This window comes from Staurois parvus, unplaced genomic scaffold (assembly GCF_062004578.1).
Source record: "Staurois parvus isolate SC_StPar_1 unplaced genomic scaffold, SC_StPar_1.0 ptg000049l, whole genome shotgun sequence".
NCBI lineage: Eukaryota > Metazoa > Chordata > Amphibia > Anura > Ranidae > Staurois > Staurois parvus.
In genome coordinates, this window is record NW_028317845.1 from 276,451 (window position 1) to 292,438 (window position 15,988).

Genomic DNA, 15,988 nt, shown 5'->3' on the forward strand with positions numbered 1-15,988 from the left:
TCAGCTGGTTGTAGACTAGACGTTCAAGGAGTTTGGAGGCAAAATTATTATTATTATTATACAGGATTTATATAGCGCCAACAGTTTGTTCAGCGCTTTACAATATAACGGGAGACAATACAGTAACAATACAGTTCAATACAAGAGGGATTTGAGGGCCCTAGGGAGTAAGGAGAGGGGTCTTAGGTGTCTTAACATTGGCGGGGTCCAGTGAGGTCTTTTTAATTATGGGGGTGACTAGTGCATGCTTTAGAGAGTTGGGGAAGATGCCAGTAGAAAGGGAGAGATTGAAGAAGTGAATTAAAGAGTAAAGGATAGAGCCAGAGGTGACCATGGTATTTGCAAGGGAACAGGGTCCAGGGGACAGGTGGTTAGGTGGGCTTTAGGAAAAAGTTTACTAATTTCCTCTATAGTAGCTGGGTTAAACAAGGAAGTATAGATTGTGCAGAAGGACAAGGAGTGTAGGGTGAGGGAGATATCTGTACAGTGGAGATCTCGTCACAAATTGTATCAATCTTATTTTATAAGTGATTAGCGATCTCCTGGGCAGTGAGCGAGTTAGTTACATTTTTTTGCATTGCATGACTGAGCAATAGCCAGTTAAAGTAGCACAGCACTGAATAGGAGAAAATGGCCTTGCCATAAAGGAGATAAAATCTTCAGGAACTGAAGTGGTTAACTATGTAACAGTCATAGTGGAGTCCTGTTGCTGGAGACCCCTTAGGGGGGTATGCCCACCAGAGGGGCGAAGACTGAAGGGAGTAGCATGCTTCCTGGTTCCTGTCTCTATCCCCTGATGTGCATTGGGTGGAGGGGGCCATAGGACCCTTGTTGCATAGTTAGTCTGACTTAAAAAAAGACAAAAGTCCATCCAGTTCAACCATAAAAAAAAATTTATAATCCTACACCCACAGTTGATTCAGAGGAATGCAAAAAACCTAGCAAAGCATGATACAATTTGCTCCTGCAGGGAAAAATCCCTTCCTGATCCCTCGAGAGGCAATCGGATATTCCCTGGATCAACTTTACCTATAAATGTTAGTATCCAGTTATATTCTGTGTATCTAAGAAATAATCCAGGCCTTTTTTAAAGCAATCCACTGAGCTGACCAGAACCAACTCTTGAGGGAGTCTATTGCACATTTTCACAGCTCTCACTGTGAAGAAACCTTTCCATGTTTGGAGATTACATTTCTTTTCTCCAAATGTAAAGAGTGCCCCCTTGTTCTCTGTGATGACCTCAGGGTGAATAGCTCTACACCGAGTTCACTATATGAACCACTGATGTATTTATACATGTTGATCATATCCCCCCTTAATCTCCTCTTCTCAAGAGAGAATAAATTCAGTTCCTATAATCTTTCCTCATAGCTGATCTCCTCCATACCTCTTATCAGTTTGGTTGCCCTTCTTTATACTTTCTCCAGTTCCCCAATGTTCTTTTTGTGAATTGGTGCCCAAAATTGAACTGCATATTCCAGATGACCTCAGCTGTGGTGAATTGATCTTTTGCTCATGTTTTTTTTTTTGTTACAAGGAACCTGATTGGTGCATACAGGTCAGTTGCCCTGTAAAAGTTTAATCCACTGGGATCAGACAATAACTCATTTGGTCACACAGCAGGTGGCAGGAAAGGAGCTTTTTAATTTGGTGCTTGAATGGCCTGCCTTCTGTGGCTGAGCAGGCTCAGCTCCAGGCTGGGGACACAGCCAAGGCCAATTTTATCTGGGGACAGCCTCCTGAAATCAAGGACTATTACTGACCCTTCTGCAAATGCCAGTTGCCATTTATTTTATATCATCTTCTGTCTCTGGCAGTGGGGGTGCAGTCTATGTAATTGATAAATGCATGCAAGTCAATCTCCTGGCCCCGTTAATAAGCACTTAATGAAAATTCTTTTATTGAAAAGATGAAGACAACAGCCACATGCTCCTCACTATATTTTTCAATTTGTTATCACATCCCAATCTAACTCTTCTAATTTTCTGTATTAAAATTACAACAAATGATCCAATATATTGACTCTCTGTCCCCCACTGTTTGCAGTAGTATGTGCAATTTGGTATTATTTTCTATTTACATCTTCAAACACTGCTTGTTGCCTCAAGGGATACCACCTTTTAGGTACCATTTTCAGATTTCAGCAGACATCGTTCCCTTCTGGCATGCTTGCTGAGCTGCATTTGTAGTAATGCTGAATGTCACATGTGTGTCCCTAGTTGTAGTTTTTCTGGCAACCTTTTTTAAGTGACCATTTTTCATACTGAAAGTCCACCTAGCAGCACATCTACAAATGATGCAATGCAGCTAGTTTCTGCTGATGTGACTTGTGTGCTTCTTTGACTACTGTCATTAATGAATAATATAATTAAGTAAATAATGGGAAAGACAACATACTGTAGAACTCTTACATTTAATTCTGGCACCTGGCCCACAAAGGTGCTGGCACATATTGGTAAATGCAGCAACTGGTTTTTATTGATTTAGCACATGGTTACATGAGGTTTTGGTGAATAAATAATGAAGCTGGGGTATTAATTTAATAGTGCAGGTTCTGCTCACAACCTTTGTCAATTAAAAAATATTGAAAAAGTCCACTTACAATGACATACAATATAACGTGCCAAAACAATGATTGGCAATGGATTACAAGATTTCAGTGTTAAGGTTAAATAAATCCATATTACATATTCCATATTAAGCAACAATCTAAATATACAGTATACATATAAAATAACCACAGAAATATAAAATGCATACAAATTCTAAATATTTGAAGGAGCTCCCCAGAACTCACTCACTTGACTTGGTGTAGCATATTTCTTTAAGGTCACAGTCACACCTGTGTTTTAAGCACATAAAACATGTACATCAAATAGCCAATTTAATATATTGCAACTTACAAATCCTTTGAGGTGGTGGCTGCATTAGTTCTCTTTTTGAATTGTTTTTCTTAATTTTCATCTGGCAGTCCAGCCAATAAAATACTTCCTGTCCTAGGATGACAACACTCACTGCACCTATAGAGAAGCAGCATTGTCACTCTGGGACAGTGGTCTCCAAACTGTGGCCCATGGGCTGGATGCAGCCCTTTGCGTGCCTTTAACCGGCCCTTGATGCTTCCTTGCAGTGGTTTGCCTGGATGGAAAAGGTCAAGTACATCAAAAACTTTGACTCTTGATGGGGCCACCCAACATTTCCAGACACTTAATATTAAAATAAAAGTAGGCAGGCAGCCATTTCTAAAAGGCAGATTATCACTGGAGCTATAGCTGCAAGCTAGAAAAAAAACACTTTCTATACATAATGGTTTTATCAATTTTGAATTATTTTTTTAAGGATATTGTGAAATTTGACATTGCTAAGAATTAAAGTATAACTAAATGGTTAGCACTTCCTACCGGCAGTACTAGGGTTGTTGGTTCAAATCCCAACCACAGCACCACCTGCTTGAAGTTTGCATGTTCTTCCTGTGCCTGCGTGAGTTTCCTCCAGGTACACTGGTTTCCTCCCACACTCCAAAAACATGCTGGTAGGTTAATTGGATCCTGTCTAAATTGGCCCTAGTATGTGTATGTATGAATGTGAGTTAGCGGCCTTAGATTGTATGCCCCTTGAGGGTTAGGGACTGATGTGGAATGTACAATATATATGTAAAGCACTGCGTAAATTGACGGTGCTATATAAGTACCTGAAATAACTAAACTTTTTTATTAGTTTTGGATAAAGTGGAGAAGGAATAGAACACTCAGGATTTTTTTGCTAGCTGTGCCCTCGTTGAGGAGATTTACCCTATTTGTCCTGTTTGTCATTACTGGTAAAATCCCAAATTTTTTGTTGTCCCCAGAACAGGAATAGTGGAAAACTCTCCCAATGAGGACACTAGTTCTGGTGACAACCAGGGATTCTCTCACTTTGGATGGATTTTCTCTCACTTCCTGTTTTGACTTTTGGGCAGGAAGTGAGAGTAAATCTCCCCATTAGGACACAGAGGGTGGAAAAAAATGAACAGGGGTTATAACCCTCCCTTACTCTATGAAGAAAAAAAAGCTTTATCTTTAATTCTATTTTAACTTTCTTTTTGCTTTCCTCCTTGTACCCATTGTAACAGTAGGCAGTGGTGTATTTAGGTGTTGTGCTGCCCAAGGCAACACAAAAATCATCGCCCCCCCCCTTGCAGAGAGAGTCTGACATTGACCAACAACACCCCTGACTCCCACCCGAGAAAGCCTTCCACTACCACTGCTCCCCATACACCAGCCACCATCCTCCATGGCGAGAGGGAGAAAGACACTCACCTTCACAGCTCCGGACATCCCCGGGAACGAGAGTCGGGCTGTGCATACACCATCATGAAACCCGCAGCCTCTCTTAGAACCCACTTGGTTCCCATGCAGTGTGTCTCCCTTCTTCTAAGGGGCAGTGTTGCCTCCCTTGAAAAATGCCAACCTAGGTAAATGCCTTGTTTGCCTTGTGTCAAGTACACCCCTGACAGTAGGGGCATTCGGTATGCTGTTTATGTACACAAGTCCCCCCCCCAGAGATCGACTCTCTGCTCTTTCAGCAGTCTTGTGATTATAGCAGACAGATTTCCCCCCTTCCCACCCCTCTCTATTTACTATGTTCTTGCAATGTATACAGTTAAATATAATGAGATTTTTTTTATCCTAACAAAAGTGCAGTTACGTTTTAGTTATTATTGAATCATCAACAGGTAATTGTATGTGATGCATAATTTTGGTGAAGGCTTTATAAAGCAACCAGGAGAGGTAACCTCATGGATTTTCATAGTGAGTCTCTGAAGGCCTGGTATTGGGATCTATATTTACACTTTCAGTCAGAGCTATAGAACTCTGTATTGAAGTATAACTAAAGGAAACCCTTTTTTTTAGTGCTGGGCAGAGTAGAGAAGGATTAGAATGCCTACAGTACTAGGTTTTTATTGCTGTCTGTGTCCCCATTAGGGAAATTAGTCCTCTCTTTTTGTCCTTTTTACCAATATCATTGGAAGTAAAAGCTAAAGAAAATCTTAATGTTGGGTTGTCCCCATAAAACTGATAGAGGTGAAATCTTCCAATGGGGATAATGGGGGGGGGTCCCAAGGGATTCCCTTAATTCGTAGGGATTTCCTCTCACTTCCTGTTTTGGCTATAGGACAGGAAGTGAAGGTAAATCTCCCCAATGAAACACATGACAAAAAACCGACAGGGGTTATAGTCCTCCCTTACTCTATCCAAAATGAAAAAAAAAGGTTTTGCCTATAGTTTTGCATTAAGCTCTTTCCTAAACTGAACCTGCACTTTGGCTATACAAGATACTAAACAGATTCACTATACAGAAGAGACTTTGAAGTGGAAGTTCAGCCAAATCCTAACTAGCTCTAACCCTAGTCACATTCTAAGCCTAATCTACAGTATTTAGCCCTGTAAAGAAGAAATCACTATAAATACCTTTTCTGAAGCCCATCCAGCCACCAGTAGCGGATGCTGTGTGCGCAAGAGAACCAAAAACAGCTGGGAAATGCCTGGGAAATGATGCCACCCATAGACTTACTATGGGGCTTCCGTTGTCGGCTGCCTCTCCTGCACACTCCTACACACTGGACCGGAGACACCTCCAACAGCTTAGCAAGGGACCGGACTGAAACGGTGGCAGAACAGGTAAGTGCAGCGATTTCTTCTTTACAGGGCTAGACAGGTTAAGTTTAGAAAGTGGCTGCAGGTAGGATTAGAATTAGTTAGGATTTGCCTAAACTTCCACTTATTTTCCACTAATCTGCTATAAAATGAAAACTAAAATCATGTTAGGCCTCTCTCTGTACTTACATTTAATCATAGGGCTTCTTAGATCCTTGTCCCCTAAAAAGCGCCTACAATTACCTACAACAACCAGCATTGTCGATAATTGCAGAATTAGGAGGTCTGACCCTACTTTCCTTGGTATGTCAACATTATTTCTGTTCTGTGACTGCAGGAAAGTTATTCCAATCACTAAAAAGAGTGCCTGTTGCTGAGGTGTGAAGATAATTTGGCGGTGTCTGGGAGGAGAAAATCTTACATTTCTCAAAATGCAACTATCCCATTAAACCACATATTTAAGAACAAGCTAACAAACATTTCATGTACATAAGTAAAAAAAAGTCCTTTAACTCATACAGCATGTGAATCCTTGAAGTCACATTTTCTCTCCATTGTGAATCATTTGACCTACCAGTAACTATATAAAGTTATATTAACATATTTCTTATCGCCCTTGGTAGCTTTATGGAAACCTGAAAAGGGTACAAACTGTTGTTGCTATGAGAAATAGCAGTACTCTAATTACCCTTCCCACAAACTTTTTGTTTAGCGCCCTTCAGGACTAGAGTCTCCAGAATAGGGTTGCCACTTCATCCCTTTAAAACTGAACACATATTAATTACACAGGTTCTGTGGCTGATTAAGGTGGTAATTAAACTCCCTTAGTGCCTTATCTGCATTAAATTAGCCTCAGAACCTTTGTAATTAATATGTGTTTGGGTTTAAAGGGATGAGGTGGCAACCCTACCCCAGAACCTATATTAAGACTCCTACAGAAATGTGTTCTACTGCTTATTTGGGTAAAATCTGGAGCCTAGATTTTGATAAAGAAGTTTTGTTTTTTACTAAACTCTATACAGCTCGAGCTGCCCAACTATCTTCAAAGCACATCACTCAAGAGGCCCCCTTATGGGTTAATATAGAACCCCCTGAATTCCAAAAACAAGTGGATAATGCCACAATAAAGTATTCTTCAAATATATGGGATAATGTCCAGTACTAATTTAAAATATTATCTCCTTTTTCCCCTTATAACAATCTCGGGGAACCCCGAATTTACTCCAGGCCTTATAAACCGTCAATATTCTTTTGGTGGATAAAACAAGGCCTCCATGGTCTATGATCCCAATTATGCCTAAGGCATTAGATCTTTTCACCTACCTACCTACATATTTTGACATCATTTTAAAATAGGTGCCCAAATAATTCTCAGTCTAAGGTACTTATCTCTACAATTTACCTATCAATATTAAAAGGCCAATCATCCTCTAATTTTTTCCATACATTTTGCAATCAGACTCAGACCCAATCATTAACCTTGAATTAGATACCTGGAAACAGATTTGGAAAACAGCTATACATTGGTCTCTAAATACCTCTGCTTTCAAAGTCATCTACAAATTATTGGTGTGCTGGTACTCCAATGACTCACAAGGTTTACCCAGATAAACTCCGTTAATCACTTCCATGAATGTAACATTCTTTTGTAACACATTTGGTGGTATTGCCCTCGCATCAAAAAGCACTGGACCAATTTTGCAAGCTGGGACTTGGGTAAAGATACACATACATTTTTACCCCTACTAAACCTTTGGCAAAAGCTCAGAAATCTTTTTTTCCCACTTTAAGCATTGTTTCAAAATAGCCTACTGCCTGGTAAATAGAAAAAATGTTGGCTATTAATCATAACTCACTTTTTCTGACCTTTCCAAATAACTTCGATCAGTGTCTGCCACACATCCTGTTCAATGGCAACTCTGCCATTGCAGCCTTCAGCCTATTCTGTCCTCCTACCTTTTTTCTTTCTTTCTTCTCACTCTCCAATTTATTTTCCTACCCGCTCCTATTAAACATTACTGCATATTTATGGATCTGCAAGTAATTACATCTTCAGCTGTGTGTGAGATGTGAGATAAATAAGGGGATTACAACAGAGTATTCACAGCAATGGCCATCTGAGTTAAGCCTAAGGGTTTATTAGGTGAAACGAGGGGCACAGGGAGATCAAACATTAGGTCCAGCTTGCCGCACAGATCCATGGGCAATTATTATAATATTTGCTACTGGCATCTATTACATATGACGTTACTAGTATATAACATGCCTCGTTAAAATTAAGTTACCTATTCAATCCCATTTTATACTTATTTTTTAGAGAATGCAAGAAAAAACATTGTTCTTCTATAGTTGATGCAGACATTTGTGTTTCCTCCTGTTGTTGCTGCATTATTCTTCTATGAAATTGGTAGAACACTTGTTTGTGTGCAAGTGTAGCAATCATCATTAGTTGAACATTCAATAATACAGAAATGCTGCGGCCATCTTTAAGGAAACCACTGAGGCAGTCACTTTAGCGGTGTCTGATTCTATCTAAGAAGACTAAGAAGAGAGGAGGAAAAGCTGGATGAGGCAGAGGAGTGAAGGCACACATGGTGAGTGGGTGCAAGAGTGTGTGGAGGCTGAGCTGCCTATCCGCATGGTACCCCACTGCTGGAGATCGCCCCTCGTGAGTGTGTTTGGATATCTGCTGCTGGAGATATTAACTGGGTGTGCCCAGGACCTGTTGCAAGTGGCTGTCACCCAAGGAAACTTCCATGAAGCCAAGGGACAAGCCTCTGTTTGGAGTTCTGACTTGGAAATCATGAGTCTACTTCCTGGGAAAGTGTGAGGCACTCTGTGAACACCTTGTGTGACTGAACTGCCGGGTAGAGCCTTCCCTCCCCCTGCTGATGGCTAAAGCTATACCAAACTGAAACTTTGTGAATGCATAGAAATTCTGGGAGTGAGTGTGGGACTGGTAATAGCTCAAACTTCAGCAAACTGACATTCTTCTCTACCGAGACTGTGCTATTTCTAAAGGTGCGTCACCGCTGCTGGCCAACGTGCTCATCTCATCTACCACTGGCCAGTGAGGAATGGACTGTTTAGGTATTGTAATTAGCTTTGTTTTATCGCTTGGTACTAAGTGTAAGCTACCCATAGAAATGTATATTGCTAGAAAAGAGCATTGCTAGTGCATAGCTATTATTCTGTCCAAAAAAAAAAAATTGTTTTGTTGCTTGTGTGGTTTTTGAGATACAAATTGTCTTTTCTCAGATTGTTGCTGTTCAAATAAATTGTTAAAGAGCCCTAGCTGTGTCGGTAATTGCTGGGTGAGCCAGGTGTCATCTCCAATTACACAAAGACAATACATTCAGCAGCTCCTCTGGGGGTGGCGCTACATTGACGTTTGTATAGTCAGTGGTATCTGTCCTCTCTTTGAAAACTACTAGTTTAAGGCATTAAATGAGTGATTTGTCTTTGTGGCTTGTTAAACCTCCAAAATTTAACACAGGATGTGAGTTTCAGTGTTCAATATCCAAAAATGAGGCCTTTTTTCTTTCTTTCTTCCTCTAATGTATGAAGGCCATTTGGTGATTTGATTCTCTTTTGTTGTCATCTGCAATCTTTTTTAACCCTTCAATTTTTTGTTATACTTCTGTCTTGGCACTGAGTGAGCTGTCCTCTGTTCGGCCTTCCTCATGATTTTTTACATTGTCTCTCCTATCCCGTCTACATGGAAACCAAACCAGACTCTGACGGAATTTCTTGACAGCAAAGAAATAGACTAGAGGATCCAGGGCAGCATTAAGGGTGCTTAGGCAGGAGGTAAATCTGTTAGCCAATGCCAAACCTTGTCTTAAATCACAAGAAGATGACACTTCTGAGCTTTCACCTCCAGGCATCAAAACGTGGTATAAGGTACGACTGAGATGGTAAGGAACAAAGCAGATCAGGAATATTGTTAAGACCAGCAGAACCATCTTCACTGCACGCTCCTTTGGTTTCCTGTCACCTCCTTTTCTAAGACGCCTTAAAATAAGTCCATAGCAAATGACTGTGGCCAAGAAGGGGATGGCAAAAGCTGCACTGAGAGAGGATAATGCCCTCAAAGATGGTGTTTCTCGGTACAACAAGCGGCAAACATTTTCCTCCATTGATGCTCCCCGTCCTAACAGTAATGGGGCTGTAGCAAATGCAACAACAGCCCATAAAAAGCCACATGCAATATGAGCATGTAAGGGCTTTCGAATCTTGACAGAGCTGAGAGGGTGCACAATGGCCAAGTACCTATCAATACTTATCCCAGCTAGAAAATAAAGACTGGCATACATGTTTAAGTAGAAAACAAAGCCAGACAGTCTACAAGCCAGTGAGCCAAAAGGCCAATTATTTCCAGAGAGATGATAGAAGAGTCTGTTGGGTAGGCTGAGAAGTAGGAAGAGGTCTGAAAGTGCAAGATGAAGGAGAAAGATGTCAGATGGTGATTTGGGTTGGCGATCTCGTGCAAACAGTGAGAGAGCTAGGATGTTTCCCAGGCCTCCTACAAAAAGGCCCATCAGGTAGCAGACAGACAGAAGAGCATTCTCCAACCAGGTTTCCTGTACACATGGATCCACCAAAACAAATACAGAGGAATTTGTAAACATTTTGTTCTGTGAACCACTCATCTTCAACTATTTTTAAGTGCAACACTAGAAAAAAATAGAGACATTGATTAGCAGTGTAATTATTGACATTCATTTAATTTATTACTCAGATATTTGCATTTTTATACGATTACTCATAACTGCAGTAGGATCCCATTAAAGCTAACGAAGGACATAGAAATATTTACATTCTAAAATATCTGTCCTAAAGCATTTTATCATAAACATGCATATTTGGGTTACCTGACCATGCAATGTTATGGCTACGGTGATGAGTAGAAGACATCTCAAGTACCAAGGGATCTCAGAGAAAGCAATAAAAACAGATTGCTAAAATGTTTATGGATTTTCACAGGTAGTTAAATGGGGTGCTTAGTCACTACTACTATAGTCTTAAAGTGTTACTAAACCAACAACAGTAAAATCAGTCTGTATATGCAGTAAAGCATGCTTGTTATACTCACTGTGGAACGTAAGGGGTTAATCCTCTGCATTGTGTAAAAAGTTTATATTTTCTAAAATAATTGCATTTCCATGTTGTGTGTACTGTGGGAGACCAAATATAGTGAATGCAGGGTCCTGGGTTTAGTAAAATTTTAAGCCCTGTACACACAGGCTGAATATCGCCTAAAATCAGCCAGTACAGTAGATACCGGGTGACCTTTGGCCCGTGTGTACGAGTTTTCTTGACAGAAGCCAAACTCTCGGCCAGCTTCTGTCAAATGAGCTTGCTGGAAAACCATTAGCCAATCGGCTTCTGATCAGCACTCTCAGCCAATGACTGCGAGTGCTGACCAGTGTGTTCTGGTGGGATGGTGGTTCCCCTGTCAGAACACAACAGCTCAGTGGGGAGATCGCAGTACTAAAATCACATCGTTAGTACAGCAACCTCCCCCCAAGCTTTCCCCAGGTTTGCTGCAAAAACATGCACATCAGTGAGCCTTGGAGATAGATGAGAAGCCCCAAGTTGTATGGATATAACTAGTTGTTTATGTTGTACAGTGTTAGCCTTTTTATTGGCTAGCTGGGAGAAATACGGTGTAGACTGTTGAGAAAGCCTTATTATCAAGCAACATGTCCACAGGCATAACTCATATCAACATGCATTTCATTAAAACTCTCGGCAACACTGAAAATCCTAACAATGAACATATTATACAGATTTTATGGCTGGAATGAATGGTTTAGGCATAGCACCAGTGAGCAGTTAATGTAACTAATGTACAAAACAGTGACTTTATTATGAATCTAAAAAAATTTTTCTTCACAATGCTTACAGATACAGCAGTGAACGAAGGCTTGTTTTAAAGTGCTTTTATGGTTTGTTCAGAATATGTAAATACTTCAGTGTGTATGATCTGGGCACAGGTTCAATTTCAGATATTACTTTTTTTTTTTTTACATAATAAACATATTATACTTACCTGCTCAGTCCAATGGTCTTGCACAGAGTGGCCCCTTGTTCCCTCTTCTGGGGTCTCCTGCCGGTGCTCTTGGCTTCTTCTACAAGTGCCCCTATAGCAAGCTGCTGTTGATGGGGGCACTGGTGCGGGCTTAATCCTAAAATGGGCTTGGCCCCACCCCCTGCTTTCTCCTCAAAGTATTTGGCTGACAGCAACAGGAGCCAATGGATCCCGCTGCTGCCCCTGAGTCAAGTGAAGAGAGAGAGAGCAGTGCTGCTACTCTTGGGCACAGGACTAAATTGAGATCAGGCTCAAGTACGTATTTAGGGGGAGCGGAGAGAGCTGAACTTTGAGGGTTTTTTACTTTAATGAAGAGAATGAATTAGGTAAAAAAAAAACCTTTAGCCTTTGCAACCACTTTGTATGAAAATGAGGACATGCTAATACTGACTGTGACTTAGGATTACACAATAAATAAAGTTTTTTGAACAAACAACACACAAAAAAGTATTTTCAGCAATGTTCAACATGACCAACTCCAGCAGGTGCAAAATTCTCTGCTCCCGATATCTCCATCCATTTTATATTTAAGCAAACCCCTCACAGGAGTTCATTGACTATGCTCAAGAGAGGGATAATGAAGAGTAGCATGTCTGGCATATACTGGAGTGGGTCATATCAGAGGTAATGCATTCTCTTAAAAGCCCCTGCTTTGTGTTGCTCACTATAAATGTCCTATTTTGTGAATATAGTATCACCTAGGAACCTTGGAGTAAAAGGTTAAGGAATTTTTAACATACAAATTGGCTACATTTTTTTAAAGTTTTTTCGTCCTGGTTGCTTTGGGACTTAGGGCTAAAGATGTAACACAGAATATGTTTTATCCTATCAGAATTTATAAATATAGTTATATAGTATTATTGTGATGGCAGCTATAAAATAAGTCCAAATGTAAATATTTTACACACATTTTTGTAAAAGATATAAATAGCTTGACACTGGAAAGGTATACACTGTTGACATTTAATATATATGAAACCCCAAAGATGTGGTGGAGTTATTGCACTGCTAATGTGCGTGAAAGGTGCTCAGGAGGCTGAACATGCAAAAGACTTAACCCATTGGGGCTGCTCCCCACGATATGTGTGTAGAAATTATATATGACACCAGCCACTGACACCACTTTTTTTGGTAAAGTGGGGAAGCGTTACAGCCTCTCTCAGGTTTTACTCCTATCCCTGGCTTCATTAGAAAGAAATTCCTTCATGTTTAGGTATAGTTGTACACCAAGTGCACATTTCAGATGTATGGTCCTGTGAGTGGAGTAACTTGCTAGCTGTCATTATCAAAGATCTCAATGATGACATCTCAGTTTTCATAGCACTCTTCCCCTTTACCGTACATGATACAAAATTATAAAGTCAGCAGAGAGAATGCTGCTTATTGCCTTTGATGTTGTGAATGGCTGGGAGTGATCACACTGCTACAGTTCTGAAGATCCCTAAAAACTATTCAACACGCCAGCGTTTACCAAAAGATAAAATATCTGATTTCGCTGGCTTAAACTTTTCAGTGTTATATATATACAATTTAAACAAGCCATTTCTGACAATATATATATATATTTATACAAAGTGTATGTATATGTGTATATATATATATATATATATATACACACACATATATATAATAATAATATACAGAATGGACAGAAGTCGTTGTTTACAAACAGTGTGATAGTGTACATTAGATGTGCATCAACTAAATTTGAAGTGAAAAAAAAAAATCTTTTCACTGTACTAACTGTAATTAATTTCCCATCATTAAAGATTATCATGAAATATTCATGCTCCTAATTTTCAAATATTTGTTTCTTTATTACAGGCATTTATATAGCACCAACAATTTATGCATCATTTTACATATTTTATATCCTGCCCTCAAGGATCTTACAATCTAAGGTCCCTATCTAACCTTTATACATACACACACACACACACACACACACACACACATAATAAGGCCATTTTACATCTCCTAGATTGTAAGCTCTTATGAGCAGGCCCCTCTGTTTCCTCTTGTACCAAATTGCATTGTAACTGTAATGTCTACTTTCATTTTGTAAAGTGCTGAGCAAACTGTTGGCTCTATATAAATCCTGTCTAATAATAATGTCATCATGTCTTTGGAGTGTGGCAGGAAACCTACACAAGCACAGAGGGCACATGCAAACTCCATGCAAATAACATCCAGGATGGGATTCAAACTGATGCCAGTGTTGTAGACGTGCTAACCACAAAAACACGGTGCTGCCCAGTGTCACATAAAGTCAAAAAGAAAATGCACACAACTTTATAAAAAAATCTAGGTTGCTTCTAAATAACAATTTTGTGCGTAAACTGCCATTAATAAACCCAAAAAAGGTTTAAAGGTTCCTACAGAAGTTTTGTCTAATATGGACTATTTGTGCCGCTCTCCATAAATATGTGAACACATTACCAGAATTATGAAAATAAATGATTCTAATAATAATATAGTAATCTCAACATACAGCACACATTTAATGGATTAATTACACATCCACAGCGCAGTGAATTATAATCTGATAATGTGACCCCAGGTAGAATATACATTCCTACTTGTAGCATATTAATTCGTTGTACTATTATCCATCTAATATATTGATGTGTGAGTACTCACTAGAAGTCATAGCATACTTACAAGCTCACTCAAATCTTCAAGCCCAGTTCCTCACTTAATAGCTGATCTTCTCTGATCCGCGTGCCCTAGTTTAAGTAGGACTGTGCGTCTCTGTTGGGGTAGTGTATCTGGCTCTGTGAATAGAGAGGAGGGCGCCCCCACATTTCTGTCCGCTCCCTCACCCCTCAATCACATTGGAACAGCAGCATTTTTCACAGTAGGACAAAGAGAGGAGTGTGTCTGGGAAATGGATGAGTGCACTGTTGCCATAGTAACTTGGGGGGACATGCTAGAGGGGGCTACGACTTTTGTCAGATGAAACTATCATTCCTTGTGTGCCTTTAGGCATAATGACCCCTCATCAGAGAGCTCCTGTCATGTGCTCCCTTCATACATACTCATCTTGTTCTGCTGTCCAGCACAGCTGCATACACATTGCCGGAGAACATCATTCTGGTCATGAAGGCAGAACATGGGGCTTTAGGTAGGAAATACAAGCAGCATCAGTAAGAGATGTCTCTTCTATAGGTCACCTGTAGTCATTAAAAGAAGAACACGAGACACCACTGCCTTACACTTACTGGGTGGGACGCACTGGGGAGGGAGGATTTACTAACAGTGGCTCTACCAGAATCTGGAGCCATTGTGCAGAGTAACCAATTAGCTTCTAGCTTCTATTTGTTTAGATAAGCTTTGGAAATGAAAGCTAGAAGCTGATCGTTGCTCCAGATTCTGTTAGTAAATTCCCCTCAATGTGTTAGGAAATAATTACAAAACCAGGAACATAAATGGGTCAGTTACCCATAGCCACTTTTCTGTATTTACAGAAAGACCTGTTTGATTGTTCTACATAACAGCACTGCTTAGCTTCAACTTTCTTTCCTCCAGTTTTAGAAAACCCGGGCTCAGCTGCCTGTTTTTACCTCCCCTTGCAGGTCCATGTGAAGAAGACCTTAGTGTAAGTGTGTACAATGGTTTTGGCAAGCTTTTACAAAGCATTCTTTAAGCTTTCGACAACCTTTAAGAAGTTTTGTTGACTCTTTAGTTCCAGTTTCAAAATGTAACACACAGATCTTATTTAATGGTGGTGCTTTCACTTTAACCACTTCAATACCAGGCACTTTTACCCCCTTTCTGCCAAGGCCAATTTTCTGTCTTCAGCGCCTCTCATAGTTTGAATGACAATTGCACAGTCATGCACCCCGGTACCCAAACTAATTTTTTAATCATTTTGTTCACACAACTAGAGCTTTCTTTTGGTGGTATTTAATCACCACTGGAGTTATTTTTTGTTCAATAAAAGAAAAAAAGGCCAAACATTTTTCTTTGTTTCTGTTACAAAATTTAGCAAATAAATAATTGTTCTTCATAAATTTAGGCCAACATGTATTCTGCTACATTTCTTTGGTGAAAATACCCCAAATTAGTGTATCATTTTTAGTCCACAAACTATGGTATATATCTGAGAAGCGATCAATCATGATGTACTGACGTAACCAGTTCAACTTGTGATTAAACAAGCACAATCAGCATTCCAGTCCACAGTGAATAATCCATGGAGTTCACAAAGCAGGTGGATTGATGGCTGGAAAGGTGGATGAGAGAAACACACTTTGTC

The 15,988-nt window shown here is 39.9% G+C and overlaps 1 protein-coding gene across 1 annotated transcript; it reads right to left on the reverse strand.

The window, feature by feature from the left end:
* Positions 1 to 2,394: 2,394 nt before the first annotated feature.
* Positions 2,395 to 14,488, reverse strand: GPR17 (G protein-coupled receptor 17). The gene is made up of 2 exons (XM_089665555.1): positions 14,392 to 14,488; positions 2,395 to 10,312 (listed from the first exon to the last, which is right to left on the reverse strand). The coding sequence occupies exon 2, from the start codon at positions 10,286 to 10,288 to the stop codon at positions 9,269 to 9,271; it is 1,020 nt and encodes a 339-aa protein (XP_089521681.1). The 5' UTR covers positions 10,289 to 10,312; positions 14,392 to 14,488; the 3' UTR covers positions 2,395 to 9,268.
* Between the last annotated feature and the right edge of the window lie 1,500 nt (positions 14,489 to 15,988).

What these genes read in the sequence shown, in the direction of transcription:
- GPR17 (XM_089665555.1), bottom strand. Translation starts at nt 10,288, where the DNA reads ATGAGTGGTTCACAGAACAAAATGTTTACAAATTCCTCTGTATTTGTT.